Raw genomic sequence first — 27,813 nt, 5'->3', positions numbered from 1 at the left:
CCCGTGATGATGCTGCCAAACACGTTAGAACCCTTTGTAGTCATGTTTCACAGGAGGCAGCATACCTTGAAGGATCTAGTTGGAATCCTTGACAGTGCCAGTGGCAACCTTGTCCCCACTCTCAACAGTAGTGGTGGTCGTCGCCTTGTTGGCAGCCTCTTCAGCACCAACCTGGTCGGTAGCGCCGGCAGGGAGAGCAGGGAGCGCTTCATCCTGCTCAACGATGACATCGTGCGTGATGTCAATTCGTGGAATAGTGGGGATCCCAGACGAGGTACCAGGTCGAGACATGCCGGGAAGACCAGCATTAACATGCTCATAGAGAGGGGGGTTCCCAACAGGGACAGGAATGACCCGGCCGCGGGGAGGGGAGTAATCAGGCCGGAAACCAGGTCGACTATTGATTCTTGTTAGCGACATGAATGTCAAGCAAGGCCAGGCCTCGTGGAAATCAAACATACCGGGTTGGAGGCGCCATTCTGATCAGCTCCGTGCCAACATAGTTGGCCTCAGAGGGCCGCTGCTCCTTGGACAGACCACAGCCCATGATGACGAATTCAAAGAAAGAATGTAGGTAAAGAAATGTTTGAAATGATTGTAGGTGCGTTGTCGCTCGCGTGCGAGGGTGTGGGAAAGAATGCGGTTGCGATAGGGAACGGGAGGGGAAGCGATGTTGTGAAAAGGGTAGGGTTTTTTTCTGGCCGCGACGCCTGAGAGGAATAGCTATTTGTACTTCTCTGGGATGCAAACAGAGGATTTACTGATTGCAAAAATCAAAGCACAGCCAGCCAGGTAGGGGAAATAAAAAAAAAGGGATGCAGATGCAGGTGAGAGCGGTAGTAGTCCACAAACAGACTGCGCACTTGGAGACTCGAGCTGAACGATGCTTGACTTTTGTTCGATGCTCGAGAGATTTGTTGTGATGCACACGAGTGGGAGAAGATGTTGGAAGGGAAAAGAGGATGAGGGTTGCCTGCTCGGTTGCCAGTGATATCTTGGGCGATATGCCAGTGGCATTTGGCACCACCCCTCTGGTCTACAGGCCGTGCTGGGTGCATATGGCTCTAATTTTACACTGGGATGTCGTAAATCGTTTGAAATAAAACTCATATGCATGATATCTTGCTTGTCAGGCAGTCTATATTTCGTGATAGTTTGATATTCCGTGCATTGGTGACACTGGGGGTGCGAGGCGTGTCATATGCGTGGAGGGCCAAACTCCATAGCTAGCGGGCTTCTTTCAGTGCAGCCGTAGGTACCCAGGCTTATCTCGGTGCTATTTGATCTGCCATAATTCCTCTGCGCCCTCTGACCCTTGGGGTATGGTTCAGTATCGGACTACAGTACCACATTCCCCTCCCTCGGTCTCCTATTTCAAACACTTGCTGGTATGGCCCCCTTTGTCTTGGTCTTGTTAAGTACTGACGATGTTCTCACCTTCAGCACAGTCTGTTCCGTCGCGAGCACACCTCTGCACGGCCGTCTCTACGTCCTCCTCGCCGTCCAAGACATCCAGCCATCGACCCTTGACCTTCTCCTCCAAGATCACGGCCACTACCCTCGCAGTCGTCGCACGAGTCGTCATCCCCCGAGCCTTCTTGGTCTGTCCCATGAGCACACCGCCCTCCTCCTTGTCCGTCAGACCTCCAGGGCGCACCGAAACGGCGGTGATCTCGGGTCTGTTTCTTGCTTCCACCACGAGAGCCTCGTCGGAGGCGACCTTGGCCTCGTAGTAGCGGCCCAGGAATGTCTCGTTGATCTTGTTCCAGCCTGCCCAGTCCTCAGGAGTCCACCAAGGAGCTTGGGCGCGACGGGCGCCAAGGTACGAGATCTGGATGAAGTGGCTGATGGTAGAGACTGCGACCGAGGCCTTGACAAAGGCAATTGCAGCGTCACGGTCGATTCGGAGGACCTGGGGACTTGTCAGCTAACCAGGACTCTTAAGAGACAAAGGTATGTTGAGCCTACTCTATCCTGACTACCCTTGTCACCAGCTCCTGTTGACCATTTAGCAGACCATCCTACACAACAAGTATATGAACCTACCCGCAGTCCAAACCACCGAGTCCGGCTTCACCTCCTCAAGGATCTTGGCAGCCTTCTCCTGGCTGTCAACCTGCTCCAGGTCATGAACGACGACATGGTGCTTCCCCGGCAGACTCTCGAAAGCCTTCTTCAAGTCCTCGACCTGCTCCTCAGCACGGATAAGACTCGTCACAGTCCAAGACTTCTTTAGAAGAATGTCCGTGACAAGTCTTCCAATCTTTCCATTACCTCCGAGAATAAGGGCGTGACGGTTAGGAGACATTGTGGCGTTCGTTGTTACTTGGTTAGATATCAGACTTTGAAGATGGAGACGGGGAACCAACAAGATATATATAAGTGAGTCAACCTCGGACCTCGGACTTCCTAACTATCCATGACGCGGACTAGGGCTGGGGAAATCTCCACTCTTGGTCTCAGTTCACCCTTGAACGGCCACATCCATCGCAAGATCACTTGCTAACGAAACATGAAAAGACAGGAGTTTAGACCTCTATTACTCTCCGAATACGAAAACTCGCCCCACTGCCACTATTGTACCGTCCATTGGCTCTCTGCCCACCACCTAGGAGCCCCATACGACGTGTCTATATATTGCGGGACCCCGGAATGACGCCTTCGCTGTCCCGAGTGGCGCCTACTGGCATTGTGGTCCCGTTGCTGTTGTCCACTTTCACCAGGATGCCCACTGGAGCGACGGCGACTGGAGCGTTTCTTCTTCTTCTTCCTCTTGCGCTCGGGCATGGGCTCAGACATGCTGAAGCAGCAGCCCATGTTGGTAGTCTTTCTGGCTCCCTCTCCCAGTCGGATAGTTCGAAAAAGTTGTGTTCAGGTGCTTGGTGGTCCGGTAATGGTACAAGACAGGTTGGAATGGGGGCCTTTTATAATGGAGAGGATATGGACCGGACAGCAAATCATTCTTCCATACGTTGATGCCGACACATTAGCTCAGCAGCTGAACTTCCAAGAATGAATCTTTCTTGGGCCTTGTCACGATCTGGGAAGCAGTGGCTTTCAAACGTGATTGTGCGAAGAATTCATTGTGTCCCTTTATCATACGTAAGCCACCCCATGTTCCTCTTTCTGGCCACCTGATCGAGTTCCATGTCCTAATCACCTCAGGGGGTATATGGCGGAGGTACAGAAGGAGAGAGGGCATCCCTCTCGTCTCGTCCGGGGCATATACACGGAGGCTCTGGTCTTCGTCTCGGTTGTTGTATCATTCTCGGTCCGTTGGCTCGGTTCAGTGAACCATGTCTCTGTGACAAGACTGGGCCATTCCGACTGCTTCGGTCTACTTCAGCGATGGGCGCGAGAATCTGCATCGACGGGATTTCAACGATAGCGTATCGAGAATCATGTCCCTTGAAAATTGTCAGCTTCCTATTCGTGGATCGAGTGTAGCAAGGTCGGTCGTGGAACTCACTGCTCTGAGAGCTTGTTGCTCAGGTGTCCGGCTAGAACTTGAACGTTAGTAAATACTAGGACGAATAAAACTATTGTTCAGACACCCTAATAGACATCTAGCCCATTGGGTTAAGTGTGGGCAACGATGGTGAAGCAAGAACTTACGTTGGTTGGTGCCGCCATCTGTTCCCAAGGTGTCTTCCATCAGCAATGGACAAGGGAGAAGAATGGCTTTGTCGACGGTGATTTTCTTCATGTCGATGGTTAGTACCAAAGGGAACAGGATGATCATCGCAGTAACAGGGCGAGCAAGAGGATGAAGAACCGCTCGAACAGCAACAGCTCGAGCAAGCTGAGCAAGCATCCGAATCCTTGTCATGGCGCCCTAGCGGATGAGAGAGCATGCAGCCCATGGTAAAAGACTCGATAGATGCTGCTTCCTGGTCGAGATCTCTTGCAAGTGCGTAGCCGTGATATTTTCTGGGGTTTGACGATATGCAAGTTGGATTGGGGTGTGTTGTAGAGAAAAGGAGATCAAACGACCGCTGCCAGTGCCTGCTACGAACGAGTTTTAATATCCAGAATTGTCAGTCACTGAGACTTCCCCAAAGGCTTCCATTAGGGTTCTGCAGTTTTCAAGCCGTGTGAATTATATGGGCGGCATTGAACCCTATCTTTGTTCCTTTCAAACGCTTTTGCGTTTTGGGCCTGTCTCGTGAGCATCTAGACAAACGACTACGTCTTTTACCTCTTTTACGGATAAACCATGCACTAGTTAATGAGGACTATTCCTTCTGGTGATCGCCAAAAATATCTTGCAGTGGCCAGGTGTCTCTCAATTTCTTTGTATAAGTTCTCTGTTGCGAATATTAAAGTACAGTCACTGTTGGTAATGAGCACGCTTCCCTTGTCAGTCAAAGAGAATGCCAGTCACAGTAGCAAAGAGCATAATTTTTGGGGGGCACAATGGTGTCATTGAAACATAGGCAGATGTTGCTTGTCTTGATATAGACAGCCATGGAAGACTGTCAGGTATAATTCCCAGTGACCAACTATCCCATCAACGCCGTGAATAAAATACATGCTAGACGCTACTCAAACTCAAGCACTATCCTTCTCAGCCTCGGCAGGCAACCCCCTCAGTGCGTAGAGCTCCTGAGGCTTGCCCTGCGAGTCACAGCTCGCAAACTTCCACCAGGTACCATACCACGAGCCGGCAATGTTGGTCAGACCCCATGTCACAGGCGCAGGCATCGGGGGCCAGTTCGCCCACAAGCCCTCCTCAGCGGTGCGGTCGAGGTTGAGCAGGAAGAAGGGCACCACATCGAGCATGCCGGCCTTGGTGACCGTCTTCTTGCCCCACGTCTTGAAGGTCAGGCTGGCAGCCTGGCCCTCGGGGGTGTCGTCGTTGGGGGCCTTGGGATGGCTGGATAGGGCGGCGATTGTGGAGATTTCGCTGTGGAAGTGGTGCTCGAAGTTGACCTTGAAGGCGTCCATGAGGCGGATCACTTCGGCGGAGTCGAGGTCGACGGGGTGGGAGGAAAGGTCGGTGAGATAGGTATTGAACTCGGCGAGGGGAGCAAGGAACGACTCTGGGAGGGCATGTGTTAGTGGGAGAGTGTCAATGGTGGATCAAATGGCTATACCGTGCTCCTCGTGCGTCTCAGTCCACACAGCTTCATCCCCAAGCAGGTCCTTCACCTTGGGGAACAGATTCTCCTCCTCATCGTCATGATGGGACTTGACAAAACGGAACCAGGTCTGAGAGTATCCGATAAAGTCGGCCTTGTCGGCATCCTTGACATGAGGGGCTTGGAGGTAGATGGAGTTGAAGCCACGGATGACGGCATTGTGGAGAAGAGCCATGTGAGTGGCGCCTGTCGTAAAGAGATCCGTCTGCAGTTCATAAAAGTCAGCTACATGAGCAATGGGGATGGGTCGTGGGTATCAGCTGCTGACCTTCTTGGTCTCGTACTGCGGCGTCACAACGAGCTTCATGGGCCCATCAGCCCATTTCTTGGTCGGCGCGGTAGACATCCTGGTGTACGGCGAATTACTGAGGAATATAGCTATGCCTGCAAAGAGCACTTGTGCAGCGAGAAAGAGGAGGATACGCTGACCGGGCATGGCTAGATATAGAAGGGGAAAAAGAAAGAAGGGAGGGAAAAGCACGAGGGGCACGCAAACAGATTGGCGAGGAAATGGTTCGTCCAAAGTCACAAGGATCAGCTTCTGGTCTGGTTCCGTGGCTGATCTGGTCTCACTCTTCAAGTGGTTCGATAGCTCGTCATGCTATGCTAATAAGTTATGGTGCAAGCTCCAGGAGCTGGTGTGGGTGTGTGGGACAAGGAGAAGAGCTGATTAAAGGGGAGCTGATGATTGGCCGTGGCCGAGACATTCTGGAGCAGGGAGGGACCCCGAGCCGGGCCAACTTGAAGCCCGGGGCCGACGAGTCTCGGACTTCGGACGTGGGGCCGGCCGGGGTAGTTCATGAGAGTACGGATATCTATCAAGAAGAACAGCAGAGTAGTTTCAAGAATATAAACATTGAAGATTAAGATATTTGAACGAAACAAAGAGAAATCGTCCAGATTCTAAGCACCTCCCCACCAGTCTTACACCTGTCTAGGTATTTCCCAATCCTGTCTCAGGCTTTTTTCCCCAGAGCAACGCCATCCAACACCGATGATTATGTACACGGAATATCCATTCTATATACAGCCAGGTATTTTTCCAGATTCACCAACAGCTCAGGCAAATGCACCCACTAGAGCCATCAATATGGCACCGGCGCACACCGAGAGATAGGCGTGAAGTCGCTTCTTGCCCTTGAGAATCTTGTAGCTCTTTTCTGACAAAAAGTCTTCTGCCAGCAGCTGGACCAGGCCAGCATACAGCAAGAGTCCTGATGAGATCGCATTCATGAATCCGACCACGAGAAGACCTCCCGCGCTCTTGGGGTCATACATGCGATGCACGATGAGCCCGATAGCCTGTCCAATGGGCGTCGTAGTGCCGTATGCCAGCACCATCAGCCATGGCCGGATGGATTTTCGAGGGAACTGAATTGCCGCGATACGGCTGCCAAGGGCAAGACCCTCAAACGTCTGGTGGAAGCTGATAGCAACTAAAAAGACGACAAAGGCCGGCCCAGTAGCCACGGAGATGGCCATGCCAATAAAAACACTGTGAAACAGGATTCCAGCCTCGAGTAAAAGACACTGCAACATTTTTCGCTGCTGTTCCTCGGGAGACTGCGGTCCGGGTGACATTGGCGTCATCGGAGTCATGGGGGTCAGAGGTTCGACGTCCGCATTACTCGGCTTGAGTGATGCATATCGCCCATTCCGCTGCCTCGCATTGCTTGATGAACCGGCAAGTTCATCCATTTCCAGCTCCAGATCCGAATCACCGTCGTTAAAGTCGTCTGTAAGCTTTCTCGACTCCTCGCCAACGGGAGTCGAGTCTGGTAAGGGCGATACGCCAGCAACCAGCCCCTGAGTCTCCATATCCTCGAGGTGAATATCCGGAGGTCTAGGACCCGTCCTCCTCTCGGATAATCCAGCTGTATCAACCATGGGCAGCTCGCTCTCGGGTTCGTCGTCCGAGTCAAAGTAGTTATGATTATGAGAATGGGAGTGGCCAGCTCCTCGGGCAGTGAGATACGACTCGACACCGACGACGATGATGGCGGAAACCATGGCCACAAGGCCCGGTAGTGGTGTATACCCTTTACTAAAGAAGTAGGGGAGGCATGGATCGGTCATGGATTCGAAGGCGGTCGGGAGGAGGTGGACAAAGGCGGTTGCGAGCAGAACACCAGTTCCAATGTGCTGACAGTAAAAGATGACGGATTTTTGTCGACGGCCGCGCATCGTTCGTCGCGATAGTAGAGGGAACCCGCATGCTTCCTAGTGTCAGCAAGTTGTCATGGTCGTCGATCATGAACTCGACCTACCCAGCGTACTGAGTGCCAGGATAAGGATCAGTGCAAACACATGCGCCGACGTATCATAGGAACCCTTAGTCCTCGAACCGCACTCGGGCTTCTCGCCATCCTCCTTGCGTCGCCTGAGCTCCGCGAGGATCATGTCCGTGGGGATTGAAGCCCATGACTCTCCTAAGACAGGCGGACGCCAGTCAGTAAAGGGGGAACCAGAACCAATTCTAGGGGAATCATAACCGTACCTCGGGGCGCCTCCGAATGGGCGCTCATATTTCGACCTAGACTGCCAGGTTTTCCCTCTATGTGTTCAATGTTTTGGGCGATCTCATGGCGCAGAGGACACGATTACATGGAGCCGATACGTATCCGTCCGTGGTGTGCAAGTTTTGTTGCGTCACTGCTCGGACGCGCATGTTTGGAGTTTGTTTGAGAGCTCCACGGGGCGCATAATCCTCGGCAGATGCCGGAACGGGCATGTTTGCAAGGGGCTGCGCCAGAGAACCTTGACGGGCTAACAATAACGGTTCAATAGGCTGGATGTTGGGTGGCCCTTCTATCTAAATATCATGAAGTTTTGTCCAATTCTGAGCTCCTCATGGCAATGGGCTTGCGCAGGTGATGACGCTATTCCTCTAGTGCTCAGGCACTGCAGCTGTCATGGCGATCCATCAGGGGTCCCTGAAGGCCTCCACCAAGATGGTTCCATAAAGCTTCGAGCACGTGAACCTCGAATCAAGGAACAGGCATCCCCTCAATTGTCCCAGTTTAGCTCTCTGGGTCTTCCACACTTGCCGGCTAAACCAACCGACGCGTCGGCCCCGGAAACGAATGTGACTCCGTGTGGAGGATCATGACAAGAGCGGTCGGGCTTGGCGAGGGGTTGCTTGTCGGCTAAACACCTGTCAACGGGCAAGCTACGTGTGAACCCCGGAAAAGCCCCGGACCGGTATCACTAGCTCGGGCTACTCTTGCCTCAGCCAAGGAAGAACGTCGGCTGAACAAAATATCCGCGCTCTAATAGCCCAACACCACGGCCCCATGCATCGTAGGCGCCCCAGCCCGGGTCGGCAGGCTTCCCTAGTGGTACATGATCCGTTGCAGTGTTGCACACCAAAAGCCATGTATCATGCTTCCTCCCACGATCCGCAGAAATGCGGGTACTGCGTGGCCACATGAGGCCAACTTCGGGTGAATTGCGGACGAGTTGATCGTGTTGACTGAGCTATGGCTGGGGAAGCTGCGCTTGGTGTTGAGAGGATGGGCACTTAAAGAGCCCTCCTTCCCCCAAGATGGCGGACTTTTGTTTCTTTGTTCTTCAAGCTTCAGGATCTCATTGTATAGTTCAATATGGCCTCCGTTGACGTCCCGGCGATCCTCGCTACCCTCACTCTTGAGGAGAAGGTCTGTTACCCTTTCTTTACTATCTGACCTGAGTTGGGAACTAATGTTTTCTATAGGTGTCCCTTCTTGCTGGCAAGAACCTCTGGGAGACTGTTCCCGTTCCATCCAAGGGCGTTCCCAATGTCAAGGTTTCAGATGGACCCAACGGCGCTCGAGGAGCTTCCTTCGCCGGAGGCACCACCGCTGCCTGCTTCCCTGCCGCCTGTCTCATGGCCTCTACCTTCGATGTGAAGTTGGCAAAGAGAATCGGCTCTGCCCTGGCCGAGGAGACCCAGTCCAAGGGTGCTCGATGTCTCCTTGCTCCTACCATGTGTCTGCACCGTCACCCTCTTGGTGGCCGTAACTTCGAGTCTTTCTCCGAGGACCCTCTCCTTACTGGCAAGATGGCTGCCCGAGTTGTCGAGGGACTTCAGGACAAGGGTGTCTCTGCCACCATCAAGCATTTCGCCGTCAACGAGCAGGAGACTGACCGATTGACCGTGGACGAGACTGTTAGCGAGCGAGCTCTGCGCGAGCTCTACCTCAGGCCTTTCGAGATCGCGGTCAAGGAGGCTAACCCATGGGCTGTTATGACCGCTTACAACAAGGTCAACGGACACCACGCCGACTGTCACCCTTTCACATTGAAGAAGGTGCTCCGAGGTGATTGGGGATGGAACGGTCTCGTCATGAGCGACTGGGGTGGCACCAACTCGACCCCCGACTCTCTTGAGGCTGGTCTGGATCTTGAGATGCCTGGTCCTACCCGATGGAGGAAGCCCGAGGACGTCATCGCCGCCATCAAGGAGGGCAAGACATCCGAGAAAACTATTGACGAGCGAGCCACAAACGTTCTCAGATTCCTCGAGCGCCTGGGGTGCTTCAAGGACCCCACCATCCCCGACGAGAAGGCCATCAACAAGCCCGAGCACCAGGCCCTGATCCGGGAGGCAGGCTCCAAGGGTATCGTTCTCCTCAAGAACGAGGACCAGATCCTGCCCCTGTCTAAGGAGAGGGTCAAGGGCAAGAAGATTGCCTTGCTTGGACACGCCAAGATTGGTCTGGCCCACGGAGGTGGCAGCGCTTCTGTTAGCGCTCACTACAAGGTTACACCTTGGGATGCTCTGCATGAGGCTCTCGGTGACAGCGTCGAGTTCTCATACGCCAAGGGTAAGTTACTTGAGAGTTCGAGGATTGAAGCTTGAAGTACTAATGTTCACAGGCGCTCACACATTCCGCACTCTCCCTGCCATTGCCGAAAATGTCGTCGGCCTTGATGGCAAGCCCGGCTTCACTTTCAAGTACTATGAGCCCGGTAGCTCTGAGGCTATCGAGACCCGACATGGCCACGCCGACTCAGAGATCTCAGCCCTCGGTAGCTTCGGATTCCTCAACAAGGACATCTCGCTTGAAGGTGTCTTCACTCCCCAGGAGACGGCTCAGTACTACTTTACTTGTTCTGGTCTCGGGCCAAGCAAGCTTATTATCGATGATAAGGTTGTGTATGAGCAGACCGAGAACTGCACTGATGCCATGGGCTTCCTCTTTGGCGGTGTCGCTGCCCCTGAGTTCAAGGTTGCTCTTGAGGGCGGCCGTCAATACAAGCTGCTTCTGCGCACCTCGCCCCCAGCTGCCAACGACCGCGAGGACCTCGGTATCCTCGAGGGACTCTGCGGTCTCCGAGTTGGATCCATGTCCGAGACGGAGCACGATCGTGACCTTGTCTCAGAAGCCGTCGAGGTGGCCAAGAATGCTGATTATGCCGTTATCTTCACTGGTCACGAGCCCTTCTGGGAGACTGAGGGTCAGGACCAGGTTAGCTTTAACCTGCCTAAGGACGGTAGCCAGGATCGCCTCATTTCTGCCGTCGCTGCTGCCAACCCCAAGACTGTCGTTGTCAACTCGACTGGTGTTGCGATTGCCATGCCCTGGCTGAACGAGATTCAGGGTTTCCTTCAGACCTGGTATCCCGGCCAGGAGTGCGGTAACTCGATTGCGGATGTCTTGACTGGTGCTCAAACCCCTGAGGGTCACCTCACCTGCACATTCCCCAAGAAGATCGAGGACTGCCCCGCGTACGGCAACTTCCCTGGAGAGTACGACAACGGCAAGCTCAAGGTCACATATAAGGAGGGTGTCTTTGTGGGCTACCGCCACTTTGACCGTCTGCCTGCCGACAAGGTCAACTTCCCCTTCGGCTTCGGTCTCTCGTACACCACTTTCGACTTCTCTGGCCTGGAGGTCAAGGAGTCCGGTGATGGTTACACTGCCAGCCTGAAGGTGTCCAACACAGGTGACGTGGTTGGAGCCATCGCCGTCCAGGTCTACGTCGGCGCTGCCCAGACCGCCGAGGAGAACCCCGTGAAGCAGCTTGTTGCCTTTGAGAAGGTGACTGTCAAGCCTGGCGAGACAGCTCCGGTTGAGGTGCCCGTCCGCACACGAGACTTTGGTTTCTTTGACGAGGCGAAGCAGAAGTGGGTTGTTAAGGGTGGAGATTACAAGTTTTTGATTGGAAAGTCGGCGCGTGATATCGTGTTGGAGTCGACGGTGGCTGTCAAGGAGCAGTCGTTTAACCTTTAGAGTTGTGTTGTTTGAGCATGTTAAGCGTCATGACAATGAATATAATGAATCTAGACTACTGCTGCGTCTTGAATGTGAATGTGTTTTGTGATAGTTCCTTCTTGTTGGGATAAAAAGCAGTGAGCACAGTAAAGAGTAAGGTTCCATTAATAAAAGTAAGAGGGTAAAGTTATGCAACACCACAATTGAGTTGATTGTTCGTCACATTCCTTGTTTCCAATACAATGACATCGTTCCAACCTTGATACGCAATGCCCTTCCTGACACCTAAAAAAAGTGACATGCAAGTCTTCAAGGAAAGCACATGAAAACCTGCTTTTCTCAATGTCACACGTTAAACAACGTAAGAGTGAGATGATGGAAGCAAAAGGAAGCTTAAAGATATAAGACGATGTTTCCATTCTTACCCTGCACAACCGATCAAGGTTGCGATTTCAGCCTCGTAGAGACAGCTGCGGGGCACGAGCAAGCTCCAGCCAATGGCCAGCTCCCTGCGGGGTCAAGCATCGAAAGAGCTAGAAGTCAGCTCTGGCCCTCTTCTTTCCCCACCAACCCGACCCAACTTAGATCGCCTGGGGCGACGACCACATCTCCTCATAACTTGGACCCTCAAATACTGCAGACTCTACTTGGCTGCTCCCTCATCTGAACTCGTGATCCTCAGATTTTGAAGACAAAGACCCAAGAAATGGCTTCCGCGGACGAGCTCAAGGCTCTGGGTAACAAGGCAATCGCCGAGAAGAACTTTGACGAGGCTGTGTAGGTTACCAACCAACAAGGTCTCTCCGAGACATCCATGGGAAAAAAGAACTGACCATGATTTGATAGCGCCAAGTTCACCGAGGCTATTGCCATTCAGCCCGACAACCACATCCTCTACAGCAACCGATCTGCCGCCTACGCTTCCAAGAAGGACTGGGACAATGCGCTGAAGGACGCTGAGAAGACCACTGAGATCAAGCCCGACTGGGCCAAGGGTTGGGGCCGCAAGGGTGCTGCTCTGCACGGACAGGGCGATCTGCTGGCTGCCAACGATGCCTACGAGGAGGGTCTGAAGCATGATGCCAACAATGCTCAGCTCAAGAATGGTCTGGCCTCGGTCAAGAAGGCTATGGAGGCCGAAGTCGGTACGTGGTAATCCTTGTTCGAACCCCAGATTCGAGAACTGACAGATTACAGGCGGCCCCCAGGACCCCAGCGGAGGACTCGGTCAGATGTTTAACGATCCCAACATGATCCAGAAGCTGGCCTCGAACCCCAAGACCAGCGGCTTCCTTGCCGACCCCGCCTTCATGGCGAAGCTGCAGTCGATCAAGAACAACCCCGAGAACGCATCTGAGATCTTCAGCGACCCCCGATTGTTGACCGTTATGGGCGTGTTGATGGGTGTTGATCTGCAGATGAGCGAGCGCGAGGTCGACCCCAACCAGCAGGACTCACCTATGCCTGATGCGCCACCCGCCCCTAAGCAACCCGAGCCCAAGAAGGCCCCCGAGCCCGAGCCCGAGCCCGAGCTGGACGAGGAGGCTCTGGAGAAGAAGAAGGCTAAGGAGGAGGCCGACAAGGAGAAGGCCCTCGGAACTGAGAACTATAAGAAGCGCAACTTTGACGAGGCCATTGCGCACTACAGCAAGGCTTGGGAGCTCTACAAGGACATCACCTACCTCAACAACCTTGGAGCTGCCTACTTTGAGAAGGGAGACTACGACAAGTGTATCGAAGCCTGCACTAAGGCCATCGAGGAGGGCCGTGAGATTTACGCCGACTTCAAGCTCATCGCCAAGAGTTATGCTCGTATCGGTACGGCCTACGAACGCAAGGGTGATCTGGAGCTTGCCGTGGAGAACTACAACCGATCACTGACGGAGCACCGAACTCCCGATGTCCTGAACAAGCTCCGAGCTGCCGAGCGGGCCAAGGTCGAGGCCAACCGCGTGGCCTACATCGACCCCGCCAAGGCCGAGGAGGCTCGTGAGGAGGGTAACAAGAAGTTCAAGGAGATGGACTTCCCCGGTGCCGTTGCTGCCTACACCGAGATGGTGAAGCGAGCTCCCGATGACCCCCGTGGCTACAGCAACCGAGCTGCGGCTTTCATCAAGCTCTTTGAGTTCCCCAGCGCCCTCGAGGACTGCGATGCTGCCATCAAGAAGGATCCCAAGTTTATCCGGGCTTACATCCGCAAGGCCCAGGCCTACTTTGGCATGCGCAAGTACTCGGAGTGTGTGGATGCCTGCGGTGAGGCCCAGCAGGTCGATCAGGAGCACCACGCTGGTGCCAATGCTCGAGAGATTGAGCAGCAGCAGCAGAAGGCGTTCTCAGCCATGTACTCTGCCCGCGACAACGAGACTGAGGAGCAGACCCGTGAGCGTCTGATGAAGGATCCCGATGTAAGACTTACCCCTGACGAGAGATGAGTGAAGTGAGTACTGACGTATCTAGATCATGGGCATCATGCAAGACCCCGTGATGCAGTCGATTCTGCAACAGGCTCAGTCTGATCCTGCGGCACTCCAGGAGCACATGAGAAACCCTGGCGTGCGGTCCAAGATTCAGAAGCTGATTGCAGCGGGTGTCATTCGCGTTGGACGGTAAATGAAGGAAGGGATCAGGGGTGATGATGATGATGATTGGTGACACTGGGGAGGCTTGCTTTTTCCGCGGGAGAGGGCAAGTCTTCCCCAGAGTCTTGACCACGAGGGAAGCGGACCAGGAAGCATGCGTGATTACGGAATTTGTCGAAACTTGCAAACAGACATGACAGGATGGATGGATGGGATGGATGGATAAGCTTGGCGTGTGCATAACATAATACGGAGTTGGCATTCGGAATGGTTGCTAATGAATGAGAAATGAGACTCGTTTAAGCCAACTATGAATACGTAGTTTGCTGGTGTTGACATGTGAGGTGAGGTGAGATGACAGGTGAGAAATGACATGTTCATTCTCGAGGGAACAGATTGGGTGGTTGGGTTTGGAGTCGAGGGCCTGGAACGAACCATTCCCTCTCCATCGGCCGGCCACATGGCTTTCTACGAACAGGCGTTCTCCGCCCGACGGGAAGTGAGATGAGAAGCCCTACGGCAATGACGAGCGTGTGCTGTAGGCTGCGTCTAAACCTCTACTAGTGGTTAGTGTCTCCAGTTGTCGCGTGGTTATGATCTGAGAGTGCCAGAAGAAATTCCGAGGGCAGAGCAAGACGCCGAGCGCAGACGACGGGCCGGCCGAAGCCTCTCCCGAGCGCCGCGCCGGCCGCCGTTAACGACCGAGTCGACGACCAACGCCATACGTGCTTATGGGCTAGCCAACAACAAAATGACTCCTGAAGAAAAAAAACAAGAAACAAAAAGTTAATCAAACCTGGGGGAGGGAACGACACGTGGAGGGCACGAGGGTGATGCAGGGGGTTTAGGAGGAGTAAAAACGTGGGAGACACGTTTGATCACGATGAGCATCAAAGAAGAGGGGGGGGTAAGAAAAAAACAATGAAAACCGCACTAGCAAAGTATATTGTATGAGAGAATAAAGAGGGAAGATGATAGATATCGTCAGATGCGAGACGAGAAGCATGACGAGAACTGAGATGGACCCACGACGGTGACAAAAAGAAAAACTGGGTGTGTATTGCATACTCTAAAAAGAAAAGATGAGCAAGTGAAGAAAACGGCGGCGCTCGGAAATGGTGCGACGTTGAAGATTCGTTAGCCTGCATGAGAGAGAAGAAAAAAAAAAACCGTCTTGCATGATGAGAGAGGCGCGGAACGGAAAAGAAAGCATCCAAAAAAAGAAACGGTAAGAGACAAGCCAAGACTTTTCGGCTCGGCAACACTCCAAGAAATTTGTCTTGAATATGGGATAAAAAGAGGCTAAACGAGTCAGAGGATAAAAGTTTGTCAGGGGTATCAGAAACGACCGACAAGTTTTAGTCTGATTACCTTTAGTTTCATCATTTTCACCGTAGAAACCGAGATGTGACTGATGTTGGTGATGCCTCACCGTGTAGAACATGGTCACTCTAGAGGGTCAAAGAGAGACCCTCACTTCCCAATCAAGTCTTGATTGCTTTTCAAAAAACATCCACAATCTTCCTCCACCTTCCGAAACAAGCCACCCGTCAACCCTCAAACCCCATAATGATTTCTTTTTCATCTCCTTTTTTTTTCTTCTACTTCATCTCGATGATGTTGTTCGCCCACGAGGTGGATGCTGTCGTCGGTCCGGCGACTAGGCAGACGACCCGCGGCCGAGTGGTGGCGGTGGGCTAGTCCTTTTTCCTCTCTGCTTCTTTTCTTCTTTCAAGGCACGTCTCGACTGATTTGGATGCAAGACTCTTTGACAATGAATGGATTGGCTGAGAAGAACTTGTGCATGACATACAGATGCTGTATTCGTATCCATTGAGTGGACAAGTTGGTTGTGCCTGGTCCTTGCATCTTTTGTCCGGCTGACTACAAGAGGCGAGATCCTATGCCGACTCCTCCTCAAAAGTCAAAGACTCGCTGCGAATAAGAAGCAAAAGAAGGTCATTGTGACACATTAACTCTTTTGCTCTCTTCAGTTTCGCCATGGTCAATGCATCTGTCAATGGTAGGTTGTCAGAGACCCGGCCCGAGGGCAAGGGTACCCGACGAGGCATGGGGCTCAAAGGTGTGCATTGATTATCACCGGGGGCTATTGATTCGTGCTGTTTTGAGCAGGCGAATGTAACCGTGATTGTGAGATTTGATGCAGATAGAGACGGCCGGTAGCCCAATTCATGGGGAAGACGGCGATTTCGACTCGTCACAAACAAAAAAAAAGAAAGCGTGGTATCATGACTGCATCACCGACTATCGGCAAAAGGAAACAATAGCTGCGTGGTGTTGCCATTGACATGACTCTGCTCGTATCTGATTTGACATTGGGCCCTCAGGTGCGTCCGAGAGGATTTCCCCTCCTGTTGCAGTCAGCGAGTAATAGCATTAAGCCACCAATTCACTTTCTCATCTCTCTTCTCTTCTCTTGCCTTTGCCGTTGTCGTCATCTTGGAGGCCCGTTTGTCCATGAGGCTCTCCTCTCACCCCTGGTGGCTGCAGAGTTGTTGACCTAGACGGCAGGGGTCTTCTTTCTTCGGAACAGGGCTACCAACCCCGGACGCCGCCGTCGACGCCACCCCATGCTCTCCGTCGCCTGCCGGTAGGTCCTGTCCTGTCTTTCTTCAAGGTCTGAAAGTGGAATTCGGAGTGCAGGCGACTGGATATGCCGCAATCTAAGTCTTGGCAACCTCTGCTCGCTGATGTGTAGCCAAAGACGGAGGTGGGACACCGAGTCAGGGGGCCATCTCGCTCGCCCCTGGCTCTCTATGCCAGATGATGTCCCTTTGTACGCACAGCTATCTCAGGCACCGATACCTTGGATCGTGATTGATGAAAAAGTGAGAGGTCAAAGTTCCTCTTTGCCCCCGCGAACTCTGCGCGTTGCGTCTCATCCGGTGCAGGCAATCCCACAACCATTACCACTACCCGAACACACTGCCGGGCGAGTGATAGCCCGTCTGTGTGTCTTTGGGGGTTACATGGTAAAAGATGCAAAATGCCAGCCGCTTAATATCAGGACGCGCCCAACGGTGTTGGAGCCGTGGGGTTGAACGGAACGGAACCCTTGACTTTCCTGACTCGGATCCCCAGCACGCCAAGCAAAAATATGCGGCTATTGGAGCCTGTCTCTAGGTTGTTTTAAAAGCCTGAAGAGTTTTTAGTCCACTGCGGGAATGTCAACGTTGGTCGTTAGCTTGATCAACTGCCCCTTGTCCAAGGACAATGGGGTCTGACAGCCAACAGAGAGAGCAGCGATCTGGGAATGTATTCCGCACACGGGCGACAGGATATCCGTATTTCATCTCATAGCCGACATTGCGATGCCGTCAACATGTAAATCTCAAATCTCAGCGTTCAAGGATTGAACCGGCCTCTGCAACACCGGAGACGAGTCGGCATCTATGTTGGTTTGGGGGGAGGTCTGCAGTAGAGGCGGCAGAGATGCAAGACGCACTCGGATGCAGGTACGTCATGCCAGGTGGTATTCGAGCAGACGGCGAGGCTTGAATCTGATGCAGTTGCCATGTGCCTCACAAGCCATGGCATGGATATCGCGCGGCACTAATATGCACTCTTCCCGCGAGAAGCGTCCAAGTTGGAGGAATTGGCGAGATCTATGGTTAGCCGCCGACACCAACATGTTCGTTCCCGTCCCTTTTTGCAGCCAACGGGGCAGATGATGTTACGCTTCGCTTGATGCCCGGCTATCTGAAAGGATCTAAAAGGTGCTCATGACAGGAACAGGGAAGGGCAGGTCTTGACATGGACGAATCGGGCAGGCTGAGTATGGATGACTGCTTTTCTGGCGATGGAGACGATCAAGTTTCCACCACGGGAGCAGTCAGAAGGTATCCATCCTGCAGGCATAGCCAGGGACAGTCTGGATAACCTCAAATATGGAGTGTATCGAGTGCAGCGCAGCAAACAGACAGACAGATGCATGCGTCACATGCATGAGTACGACGGCCAGGGCCGCGGCGGTGGCTTGTGGCCTGTTTCAACGGCCCTGGAGGACGTCTGGTTGGGCAGTGGAGCTTTCCATGAGGCGACTAAAAAGCAAAGCTGCCGCGGCTTCTTACCATTTGGAGACGGAGATGCAACAAGCCCCTGGGCCGAGGAGGACCAGAGGAAAAAGCACAAAAAAAAAATGGAAGCATGGTCTTGTTGAGGAATAGGCGGCTGAGCAAGGCAGGGCATTGTCGACAAAACAGCCCAGAGGCCCTCCGACTTTGGCCGACAGCGACAACGGTCCTTGACTTGTCATACCCATGCGTTCTTACCGCCAGTTGGGTTTGAAGGGCCAGTGCGCAGATGAACACATGTACGCCGGAGAATTGTAAAGTAAGAGACAGACGCTTGGAGTAGAGAGAGGCCGGTGCAGATCTGCCGTGTCACCAATCGTGGGAACGGAGCGGACAGACCAGGCGGAGGACCAAGTCCTCGATTGACAGCTGCGTGTGACGGTCAATACTTCATCAGCCTTGTCTAGTGAGCGCTCCGAGTGCGCTATACAGTTGCCGTGTCCATACCGATCAATTGAAAGGCCTCGGAACTCTCCAAGACGGCGGCGGCGGCGTTGGCCGGATGCGTGGGAGCATGGTTCGGGGGTCGACGGAGAGCCTGGGGTGACCTGGGTCCCTCCGGCCGGGCACGGGGACGGGGTCGGTCGGCAGCCGAACAGTTTGGGTTTGGGTTGGTTTGGGTTGGGTTGGCTCTCGTCTTTCTGGAAGCATGAGGGACGGTGCATGTCTCTCTCGTCCTCATCTCTTGCAGATTTGATTCCTTTGTTTTCTTTGACGGGGAGGCGTCTCAGCAGGGTCTAGGTTGGATGAGACGTTTATGTTTTCTTTTGGCAGCCTGAGTGAAGGAGTACGTACCTGCCCGCTGAATCTTCAGGCAGGTACGGAGCACTCGGTACCTTCCATAACCTTTGGCTGTCGTTCCAACCTTCCTCCTGTGCTGGAATTCGGAGGGTGAACTCGACCGTTAATTGATCCAATCTTCGTCTAATAGACTTTCATTGCACGTTACATCTAAACAATCCACCATCTCCTCTCCCCAGACGGCAGAGGCCAGCGTCGCGTGAGGCTTCTCTCAGTTGGCAATGGCGTGGACCTCATTCGCAAGGCTAACTCAGACTTGAGTGGAGGCGGCGTCTGGGCTTTGTCGTTCCTGGTTCCTGGCTTGCCGAGGCGCGCTTCTGCCCTAGGTTCTAGGTACCGAAGCGAGCTACCGACGGATATGGGAATGTGGGAGACAGGGAAATGGCACGAGCAAGGGTGTCTTTGAGCTCTTGATCAAGAAAGCCGGCCTATTCCCAGCGGGTTCATCTCGAGGGAACACGGTACGGTACGTACGGTATCCATCACATTACCGACCAAAACTGCCATGCCAATGCCATGAACGAGATGGACTCCGCCGATGGATGCATCATACTATTCCCAACCACGGGTTCGGGATTTCTCGTTCGTGAGCCATCTCATAGAGGAACGGTTTACTCCGATCTGCTCAGGCCCTCCCCCGTGGCGGACAGCATCTCGAGTCTGGACCTTGATCGGTTCGTGAGGCCGTCACATCTCAACTCTCCAGCCCAGCTCAATCAAGCTGTGCCATGCCATGCCATGCCGTGCCATGCGCCCACCGTCGTCCTCGTGGGAGCAGAGAGATTGATGAGAGCAGAGAGCCACACTTAACCTCCACAGGCACGAGGTTGGCACGTTTGGGTCCCACGAGGCAACTCCCATGATCCCTTCGATCCAATCCCATGGCGTTCGCCACACGCCCCCCCAGGTTCCCCTTCACCCCTCTTCAGCTCCACGGAAAAGAGACCGAGAGAGAGTTTCGTCGACCTGAGAATATGGTGGTTCTCGAGCCTCACCAAAAAAGCCCATCATGACGGAATCAAGCGTTCCGTATAGAAGAGCTCCTCCAAGTCATGTTCCACACCTCAACAGCTGGGGGCTGGACTCCCCAAGGCAAAGCCCGGGTCCAGCTTAGCCCCATACCCTTCCCCAGTTTGAACCTTGGCCTAGCTAACGAACAAGCCCTTCTAGCTTTTTTTTTCTCTCTCTAGCTCGAGGAGCACTCCGCCGCCGCCAAAAAGCAAAGGATCCCCTGCATGCTATCGTACGACTTCTTGAAGGTTAGGGATCTTGGACTATGTTCTCTGCCAACACGCCCTCCCCTTGACGGGGCGTTCGCCAGCACAAGCCACGAGGAATCGTCGGCTTGTGGAGAAGTCGGTTTTTCACCTTTCTTTTCCCTCTTCTTTTCTTTGTCGACAATCTCTGCTTGGATGGGCGTATGTCACAGCCTGGAGGGGCGTGGGAGCAGGGAAAAGAGGCATGGAGGAGCGAGCCCGTCGAGGATAAAATATCTGGGGGAGGACGCTTCTTGGAATCCGATTCTGAACCTCAGTATCTTCTCGTCTGCCTGCCTCGAGCCAAAAAAGCTTCTTCCTTCTTTTTAAGCTTGCTCATCACATTCCATCCATCTACCATTGGACAGTGGCAACATTCTTGAACCTAGTTCATTAACGAATACATCAACCATCTACAGCCCTCCTCAAGACAGTCGACTTGCTGTCTCGAGACGACCTACTGTCTAACAGTATCCTCCTCCTCCCTTCACATCAACCTTCACAATGGCTCTGTCCTACCAGCAGACCAGGCTCATCCGGGGCACCATCCCCGCCCTCACCGACCACGGCGAGCGCATCACAACCATCTTCTACCGCAACATGCTTCGTGACCATCCCGAGCTTAACGACTACTTCAACACGGTCAATCAGGCCAACGGCCGCCAGCCCCGAGCCCTTACCGCCGTCATCCTCAGCTACGCCAACAACATCAACCACATCACCGAGCTCATCCCCAAGATGGAGCGCATGTGCCACAAGCACTGCTCCCTCGGCATCAAGCCCGAGCACTACGCCATCGTCGAAAAGTATCTCATCGCCGCTTTCGCAGAGGTCCTCGGCCCCGCCATGACCCCCCAGGTGAGGGAGGCCTGGACCAAGGCCTACTGGATGCTTGCCAAGATGCTCATCGGCCGTGAGGCTCAGCTGTACCGCGACTTTGGCAAGTGGCAGGGCTACCGCAAGTTCCGCATCGAGAAGAAGGTTGAGGAGTCTGATGACATCTACTCCTTCTACCTCGTCCCCGTCGATGGCAAGCGTCTTCCTCCCTTCCAGCCTGGTCAGTACGTCTCTGTCCAGGTCAGTATCGCCGAGAAGGGCTACCTCCAGTGTCGCCAGTACTCTCTGAGCGATGCTCCCCGTCCTGACTACTACCGCGTCACCGTTAAGCGGGATGAGGGCCTCCACATGACTCGCAATGGCCGATATCTCGGCGGCGGTGCCCTCAACCCCGGTGTCGTCTCCAACCTCCTCATCGACATGAAGGATGAGGGTGACATTGTCGAGCTCACCCACCCTGCCGGCGAGTTCTTCCTTGACATGGCCAACACTTCCAACGTCCCCATCGTTCTCATCTCCGCTGGTGTTGGTGTCACCCCCATGATGTCCATTCTCAACACCGTCTCTGAGCGTCAGCCTCACCGTCCCGTCTCCTGGATCCACGGCTCCCGCCGCTCGGTGCCCTTCTACGACCAGGTCCGCCGTATCGCCCGCAACCGACCCAACTTCCGCTCCAACATCTTCAAGACTCACCTCGCCGAGTCTGATGTCTACGGTGTCACTTACGACCACGACTTCCGCGTCGATCTGGCCAAGGTTGACCGCGATGACCTCTACCTGTGCCACGGCGCCACCGAGTACTACATCTGTGGCCCCGAGCAGTTCATGCTTGAGATGGCCGAGTACCTCAAGTCCAAGAAGGTCGACTCGTCCCGCATGCACTTTGAGCTGTTCAGCACCGGTGACATGGAGTTCAAGGTCGACACCCTGAGCATCATCTCCAGCACCAGCGGAGGCTGCCCCGGTGGTTACAGCGCCGCCCCCAGCTCGGCCCCATCCATCAACAGCACCACTGAGCGGAGATGCCCCAGCTCCGGCGCCACCTCCGGCCAGTGCCCCTTCTCTGCGGCATAAGCCAGCTAATGCTTGCTAATAACATTGCAATGAGATTCTGGTCGGGCACCGGGGTTCTGGAGTTGACGGGCGTTTACGGATCCGGCGCATTCTCTTTTTCACTTTGTACCAATTCTTGGACGGATTCCTCTCTTGGACGATTCTGCATTTCTTTTGTCCTATTTCACATATATTCTTTACACACTTCTTTTCACGGATTTGGGGGATTGAATGACTTGGCATCAAACGAAATGAGCGGGTATAAAAGCTAGAGAGGCAAATGGCATTTGGAAAGGTGGTTGTTGAAAATAAAATGGGAATCAACAGAGGATTTTTACGTGTAATACCAGAAGAGAACAAGGGAGATGGAAGATAACAGACCAATATCAACAAACATCCTTGAACCTAAACAATCTTTTCTCTCATCTCGTTAAAAAAGTCAGATGCCGCGTATTAACAGGGAATATGAATGAAAAGTTCGGTGGCAGGGAATGAAGGAATCCTCCGTCTTTGCCCGATTATCGCCCAAGGCAGGGGAGGCTTGTCAAGGTGGAATTGTGAAATCAGGAGATAGGAGTGAAATGAAAAACAAGGCTTAAAAGGAATAAACAGCTCTAGAAGGTATAACGCTTGTGCCATGCATATCCTGGGGACTTTCTCACCCCATCACGTGTCGATGTGGTACTTGTTCCGGTGCTTTAGCAGATTGTCATACCGCGTAAACGTCTTCTTACAGCCTGGATAGTTGCACGCGACGGGCTCAGTAGGAATGCCCTTCCAGGCTGCATACTCTTTATGGGCGCTGATGTAGTGACGATCCATGTCCCTCTGCTCTGCCTTTGTCTCGTTGCAGTTCTCGTCTGCCTCGCACCTGATGGGCCTCTCGTGAGTCTTGATGTGCTTGCTGTGAGCTCATGTTAGTAGGAAACTTGATGTAGAGTGATTCAATCTCTTACTTGTACTCTCGACGATCGCGGCAGATGCGCCCGCATTCTTCGCATTGGTAGTCCTGTTGTGCCGCAGCGGCCGATGAGGACCCTGCCTGCTCGTCTAACTCCCGGTTCAGCTCGTCTGCGTTTCGAATTCAATCAGAGGTATAGCGAAAAACGTACCATAATCGGTATCTTGGTAAGCAGGACCCGCGGCATAATAGCCCTGCTGGGCAGCGGAGGAGGAGCTCGAACCCTGGTTGAGTGAGAGGTCGTTGGGGTTGACCGTTGCCGGCTGCTGCTGCCACTGTGCATAGCTGCCTGGGTAGGTAAGGTTTAAGTCGGTGGTTTCATATGTTTCAGAGTGTGTTTCTGACTTACTTGGGCCAGCTTGGGTGTAGTCTTGGGTGTATCCGGTATACGAGGGGTCCGTCAGGTTGGGGTCGATGGGTATCTCATCATCCTGGGGTTGACTGGAGCTGCTGGACTTCTCGTGCTTGTGAGAGCGGTGACCTTTTCCTTTTGGGGACATGATAGAAGACGTTGTATGCTTCTAGGATGTTATTGAGAGTATAGATGAATGGATCTTTGAGTAAGGAGTCAATTGAGTGAGTAGATGTTATTGTATCTATTGAACAAGATTCATCCGCATCAACTTCATCATAAACCATCGAATTTATATTCTTTCCTTCTATTCCACACAAGTTGCCTCTTTGGAGGCCGACCTGGGGCCGGCCACCATAGTTTCCTGTTTCAAAGTGCATCGCCATGTTGTCGTCGCAACTGTCGAGATACCAACATGCGATGCACCAACTAGACAGAAAACAAAGACCGGTATCTTCCTAAGCACGCGAGAGCGGGTACTTCCTCTCATGCAGCAGTTCGCCTCGCTGCCTGACAGGGGGGTTCGGGCGGCCCAAAAGGGAGGCCAAGTGTTGGTCCAGTTTTGGAAGAGGCTGAGTAGAAGAAAGGCGGAAGCGATAGAAGAAGATGACAAAGGCCCAATTGGAAAAGCATAAAGAGCCTGCGATAGAGAAATAAGGCAACGAGGTCTGATGTAGGGGGCCGGTCACACCCCGCATGGTGTGATGGGCCTCCCAGGTCGGCCTCCAGCATTAGTGAGGCTTGGACGAGGCGGATGGTGATGGAAGGCCAGGGCCTTGAAAGAGGGAACCGGGAATTGATCATTTTGCGTCATTGTTGAGTTTGTATAAAGGGGAGTGTTGTGTTCGTGGTGTTTGAGCCCTACAATCAAGTCAAACAAGTCACTTACACGAGTTGACAACACCGTTTTACCAATTCATTGACAGAATACATATCTACCACAATGACATCAAGTACGAACTGGGTTTTGTTCACTGTCGAATTACAACTGATTGCTTTCAGGTGCTCTGGTCCTCTTCAAGCCCAAGCAGAAGCGCCGCTTCTACGAGCCAATCGTCCTCTTCAAGGCTCTCACAGACATCACCCACGAGGAAGGCTCCCTCGGCCTCCCCGAGGCGCTAGCCAGGCCACGGACAGAGGAGCAGAGGTTCCACCAGTTTGTCCACAAGCTCGCCGGCGTCTGCGACAGCACCAAGGGCGGAAAGACGGTCACGTCGTTTGCCGTCCTTGAGCACGAGGACAGGTTCGTCTACGTCTTTGGGTGCAACCAGGTGTGCAGCTTGGACCTGGTGAAGACGCAAAAGTTTGTGACCGAGCTGTTGGAGACCTTGTCTGGCTTTCATCAGCTTGATGAAGCTGCTCAGGGGCCGGCCAGGAGGGCTGTCCTGGAGATGATCTTGGCGTTCAATATGCCGAGGTTAGACATCTACCTCAAGAGCTTCAAGGGGCAGTTGAGGGAGTGCCTAAATTACTGCGAGCGCCAAACAGATCAAATCGGTGAGTTGGGTGACGCCCTAAGATAGCCGAGAGCTAACAGGTCGCAACAGCTACTGCGGTTGGAGTAGGCCTCGAGGTTTTGGGTGACGCCATCGCAGACATTGCGTTTAAGGGACTAGACGAAAGCGAGTGTAAGTGTAACACAAGCTTCTTCTAAACTATTCTGACCTAGAGTTTCTAGACCTCCCATCGTACAATCGCTTCCTGCAAGCTCTCGGCGTCTTCCTATCCCCCCAAACCAAGGCTTTCGTTGACGAACGTGCCCTGAGAGGACGTATCCAAGACGGGAGAAGCTTCGAGTGCTGGTCCGAGCTGAGGCACAACCTCTCCCGCCTTCGAAACTACCAAGCCGTGGTGCAGGACCTCATCGATGCGGAAAAGGAGTGGCCGGAGCTGTTCCAAGAAGTCGAGGTGATCCCCGTGTCATCGAGCAAGGCGGATCCCAACCCCCTCGGCAGGAAGAGCGAGGCCGCCAATGCTATTATCGGTCGTATGGAGCACGATAATTCCAGGAGAGAGAGGTATCGCGGGTTTGCTCTGGAACTGCAGGGGATGCAGTTTGATGATCGCATCAAGAAACAGTGCCAAAGGGACAGCTTCAAGCCCTTTGTGCACTCCGAGATACTCGTCCTTGAATGGGTAACAGCCAACGCTTCTAGACTGGAGCTTAGTTTCTTCCATGGGTGGAAGTACATTGGTAGTAGTAAGGGAGCCTGCAGGTTGTGCCACTACTACTTCGAGACACCAGGTCAGCACGGCGGCATCAAGACGCGATCCAGCCACGGGAACCTCTACGTCAACTGGAGGTTTCCTGACTTGTACGAAGATGACGGACGAGAGGGAAAAGCACGACGGCAAGAGATCTTTAACTGGATGATGAATAGGGTGCGAGACGATGCCTTTCAGACAATGGAGAGCAAGGCGTCGACGGGAAAGAGGCACGACTCCAGCACGCATCCTCTCATGTCAGTGCGACATACTGATGCGCAGACAGATGTGGGAGCTCGTGATTTGGCTGATGTGGACGAGCTGGGAGAACAGTTTGAACAGGGTCTCAACTTGAATGACTCGCCGACGACTGATAGCCCAGAAGACTCGGGGTCAGATGACGATGAGGAAGGGGGCACCAGTCTTCTCTGACGTTGCTCCAAAAGAGGAGGGAAAGAAGTCTCATTTTATATGCTATGTTCAAGGTTCTCATGTCTCATGTTTCGTGTATCAATGTGTTCTTCCGCATCTATCAAGCCGCTGTTTAATGATCATTCCTCTTGTGCCAGGGAGCAGTCGCCTCCAAAAGATCCTTGTGAAGCTGGCTGTCGCCGCTGACGTTGTAGAGATCGTCAATGACCTGGTTGCGCTGCAAAAAGATGAGGAAGCCAGCCCACACAAAGTCGGCATAGCTGGGAGTCTTTCCCAGGAAGAAAGGCCCCTCCGAGTTCTCCTTGAGCAGCGCCTCGACCTCTGCGATGATGGGCTTGGCAGCGTCCCAGGCAACCTGGCCACCCTTCTCCTTGTTGAGCTGGTCGAGAGGCATACCGGCCAACTTGGATCGGGTCTCATGCCAGTAAGGCACACTTTCTTCGTTCAGCAACCTCTCGGGGACGGTGGTAAAGTAGATGGGTCGAAGAGGTCCCATGATACGGGGCATGATCTCCTCCAGCTTAGCCAGAGTGGGTGAGTCGAGGTGGATCGAAGGCTCAGGGTGCTCCTTTTCCACACGCTCAACAATCTTGCGCGAGTCCATGAGATAAGTTCCGTCGGGGAACTTGACGGTGGGAATGGTCCATGTTCCTGTCGACTCGTTGGCCGAGACGCTATTGCGGGGTCAGTCAATTGGTGGGCAGACATGACATATAGGAACGCACTGGGGCTCCAAGGTGGGCTTGATGTTTGGGTACTCAAGCTATTGAGGGTTAGCAACTCAGTTGGCTTTTAATTGAGACTCAATCTCACCCATTCAGTCTTGTAGTCGATGCCCTTGAAGTTGAGGAGGAAGCGAGCTACTGGGTCAGTACTTGAGCTGGAGACCAGGAGCTGGGTATCTCACTCTTCCATGGGTTCAAAGACCAGGCAGCACGAGGAGACTTGCTGGGAAGGTCGAACAAGACAGTCTGATCAGAAGACATGATTTCCGTATACAACAATTGTTGGTGGCGATGAGAAAAAGAAAGAAGTTGTAGAATGGCGGGGAGCTCAGGTCATGAGCTTAAGGCACATAGAGGGGCAGGTGGGGTTGTGTCATCATAACGCCCTTTTGCTGGGGCAGCTTCGACCAATCAAACTAAACAAAATTGTCTCTGTCAATTAACCACCAATTACTACATGCCGATAATACCCAAGCTATCAAGGTCCACTGACTATCTTTGGAATCATTATGAGTGCATGGAATCATTATCGTGAATGCCTCGGCTTGTTCAAGTTCTGTGGTTCTGTACTTGTGGATTATCTACTAGATCTGGCTTGTCCAGCTCCTAACCTCGGCTCGTCTCGGATCACCATTTTCGAGCAGATATGAGAAGGACTGAAGATCTAGCGCATGGTGTTTTGTTGTGTCAAATTTAGAGATTGTGATTGTGTTCTTTGCTGCCGTCACTGATACTCACTCCCCGCGGCTGAGAAGAGAGCATTCAAACTTAGAGGCTTCCTCAATCATGGAACACTCATCAAAAGGCGGTGACAGGTTACCAGACTAGACCAACTCGGTCGAGATGTCTGATGCCGGAACTAAACAGTCTCTTGCACTAGACGTTGTCTAGTCTCTCTGTGTGTACTGGAGACGGACAAAAGCTTGAGCACACAAATCAGCTCGGCTCCTCGAAACAGAAAAGGGATGGCACAGATACATCTCCATAGACAGTAGATGGGTGAAATGGCCATTACGAAAGCCGAGGCGAAGACAATTCTCATGCAACTGCTGCCTCAGTTGCAGGAGATGGACTTGTTGACTTGGTCTGGCCCATGTCCACCTCGCCGGGATTCATCCTCGTCAGATAGTTTTTTCTGTTTTTAGGACATGACTTCAGGAACTGACCCGAATCATTCTCC

The 27,813-nt window shown here is 53.2% G+C and overlaps 11 protein-coding genes across 11 annotated transcripts; 4 read left to right on the top strand and 7 right to left on the bottom strand.

Annotated features, from left to right (window-relative positions):
* Positions 1-75: 75 nt before the first annotated feature.
* On the bottom strand, positions 76-547 carry NCS54_00156200 (Hypothetical protein; the record flags this gene model as incomplete). Its single annotated transcript, XM_053147187.1, has 2 exons — positions 76-397; positions 462-547. The coding sequence occupies 2 exons, from the start codon at positions 545-547 to the stop codon at positions 76-78; spliced, it is 408 nt and encodes a 135-aa protein (XP_053003162.1).
* Positions 548-1,414: 867 nt separating this feature from the next.
* Positions 1,415-2,317, bottom strand: NCS54_00156100 (NAD(P)-bd-dom domain-containing protein; the record flags this gene model as incomplete). The annotated part of the gene is made up of 3 exons (XM_053147186.1): positions 2,047-2,317; positions 1,969-1,997; positions 1,415-1,912 (listed from the first exon to the last, which is right to left on the bottom strand). Exons 1-3 carry the CDS (start codon positions 2,306-2,308, stop codon positions 1,415-1,417), a joined length of 789 nt encoding a protein of 262 aa, XP_053003161.1. The 5' UTR covers positions 2,309-2,317.
* A 2,234-nt stretch (positions 2,318-4,551) lies between these two features.
* On the bottom strand, positions 4,552-5,577 carry NCS54_00156000 (Hemerythrin domain-containing protein; the record flags this gene model as incomplete). Its single annotated transcript, XM_053147185.1, has 3 exons — positions 4,552-5,042; positions 5,097-5,346; positions 5,410-5,577. 3 exons carry the CDS (start codon positions 5,575-5,577, stop codon positions 4,552-4,554), a joined length of 909 nt encoding a protein of 302 aa, XP_053003160.1.
* A 623-nt stretch (positions 5,578-6,200) lies between these two features.
* NCS54_00155900 (Hypothetical protein) lies at positions 6,201-7,666 on the bottom strand (the record flags this gene model as incomplete). The annotated part of the gene is made up of 3 exons (XM_053147184.1): positions 6,201-7,357; positions 7,409-7,570; positions 7,639-7,666. 3 exons carry the CDS (start codon positions 7,664-7,666, stop codon positions 6,201-6,203), a joined length of 1,347 nt encoding a protein of 448 aa, XP_053003159.1.
* A 1,077-nt stretch (positions 7,667-8,743) lies between these two features.
* Positions 8,744-11,356, top strand: NCS54_00155800 (Beta-glucosidase; the record flags this gene model as incomplete). The annotated part of the gene is made up of 3 exons (XM_053147183.1): positions 8,744-8,797; positions 8,854-9,946; positions 9,999-11,356. The coding sequence occupies 3 exons, from the start codon at positions 8,744-8,746 to the stop codon at positions 11,354-11,356; spliced, it is 2,505 nt and encodes an 834-aa protein (XP_053003158.1).
* A 688-nt stretch (positions 11,357-12,044) lies between these two features.
* Positions 12,045-13,948, top strand: NCS54_00155700 (Hypothetical protein; the record flags this gene model as incomplete). The annotated part of the gene is made up of 4 exons (XM_053147182.1): positions 12,045-12,115; positions 12,185-12,483; positions 12,536-13,743; positions 13,796-13,948. 4 exons carry the CDS (start codon positions 12,045-12,047, stop codon positions 13,946-13,948), a joined length of 1,731 nt encoding a protein of 576 aa, XP_053003157.1.
* A 4,241-nt stretch (positions 13,949-18,189) lies between these two features.
* On the bottom strand, positions 18,190-18,693 carry NCS54_00155600 (Hypothetical protein; the record flags this gene model as incomplete). Its single annotated transcript, XM_053147181.1, has 2 exons — positions 18,190-18,380; positions 18,459-18,693. 2 exons carry the CDS (start codon positions 18,691-18,693, stop codon positions 18,190-18,192), a joined length of 426 nt encoding a protein of 141 aa, XP_053003156.1.
* Positions 18,694-20,572: 1,879 nt separating this feature from the next.
* Positions 20,573-21,979, top strand: NCS54_00155500 (Nitric oxide dioxygenase; the record flags this gene model as incomplete). The annotated part of the gene is made up of 1 exon (XM_053147180.1): positions 20,573-21,979. One exon carries the CDS (start codon positions 20,573-20,575, stop codon positions 21,977-21,979), a length of 1,407 nt encoding a protein of 468 aa, XP_053003155.1.
* A 645-nt stretch (positions 21,980-22,624) lies between these two features.
* Positions 22,625-23,419, bottom strand: NCS54_00155400 (Hypothetical protein; the record flags this gene model as incomplete). The annotated part of the gene is made up of 4 exons (XM_053147179.1): positions 22,625-22,862; positions 22,915-23,008; positions 23,071-23,208; positions 23,269-23,419. 4 exons carry the CDS (start codon positions 23,417-23,419, stop codon positions 22,625-22,627), a joined length of 621 nt encoding a protein of 206 aa, XP_053003154.1.
* A 795-nt stretch (positions 23,420-24,214) lies between these two features.
* On the top strand, positions 24,215-25,908 carry NCS54_00155300 (Hypothetical protein; the record flags this gene model as incomplete). The annotated part of the gene is made up of 4 exons (XM_053147178.1): positions 24,215-24,224; positions 24,274-24,768; positions 24,819-24,899; positions 24,950-25,908. 4 exons carry the CDS (start codon positions 24,215-24,217, stop codon positions 25,906-25,908), a joined length of 1,545 nt encoding a protein of 514 aa, XP_053003153.1.
* Positions 25,909-26,020: 112 nt separating this feature from the next.
* Positions 26,021-26,894, bottom strand: NCS54_00155200 (GST N-terminal domain-containing protein; the record flags this gene model as incomplete). The annotated part of the gene is made up of 4 exons (XM_053147177.1): positions 26,021-26,582; positions 26,634-26,671; positions 26,722-26,768; positions 26,816-26,894. 4 exons carry the CDS (start codon positions 26,892-26,894, stop codon positions 26,021-26,023), a joined length of 726 nt encoding a protein of 241 aa, XP_053003152.1.
* Positions 26,895-27,813: the final 919 nt, after the last annotated feature.

This window comes from Fusarium falciforme, chromosome 1, assembly GCF_026873545.1.
Source record: "Fusarium falciforme chromosome 1, complete sequence".
Lineage (NCBI taxonomy): Eukaryota > Fungi > Ascomycota > Sordariomycetes > Hypocreales > Nectriaceae > Fusarium > Fusarium falciforme.
This window is presented reverse-complemented; position numbering and strand designations above follow the sequence as displayed.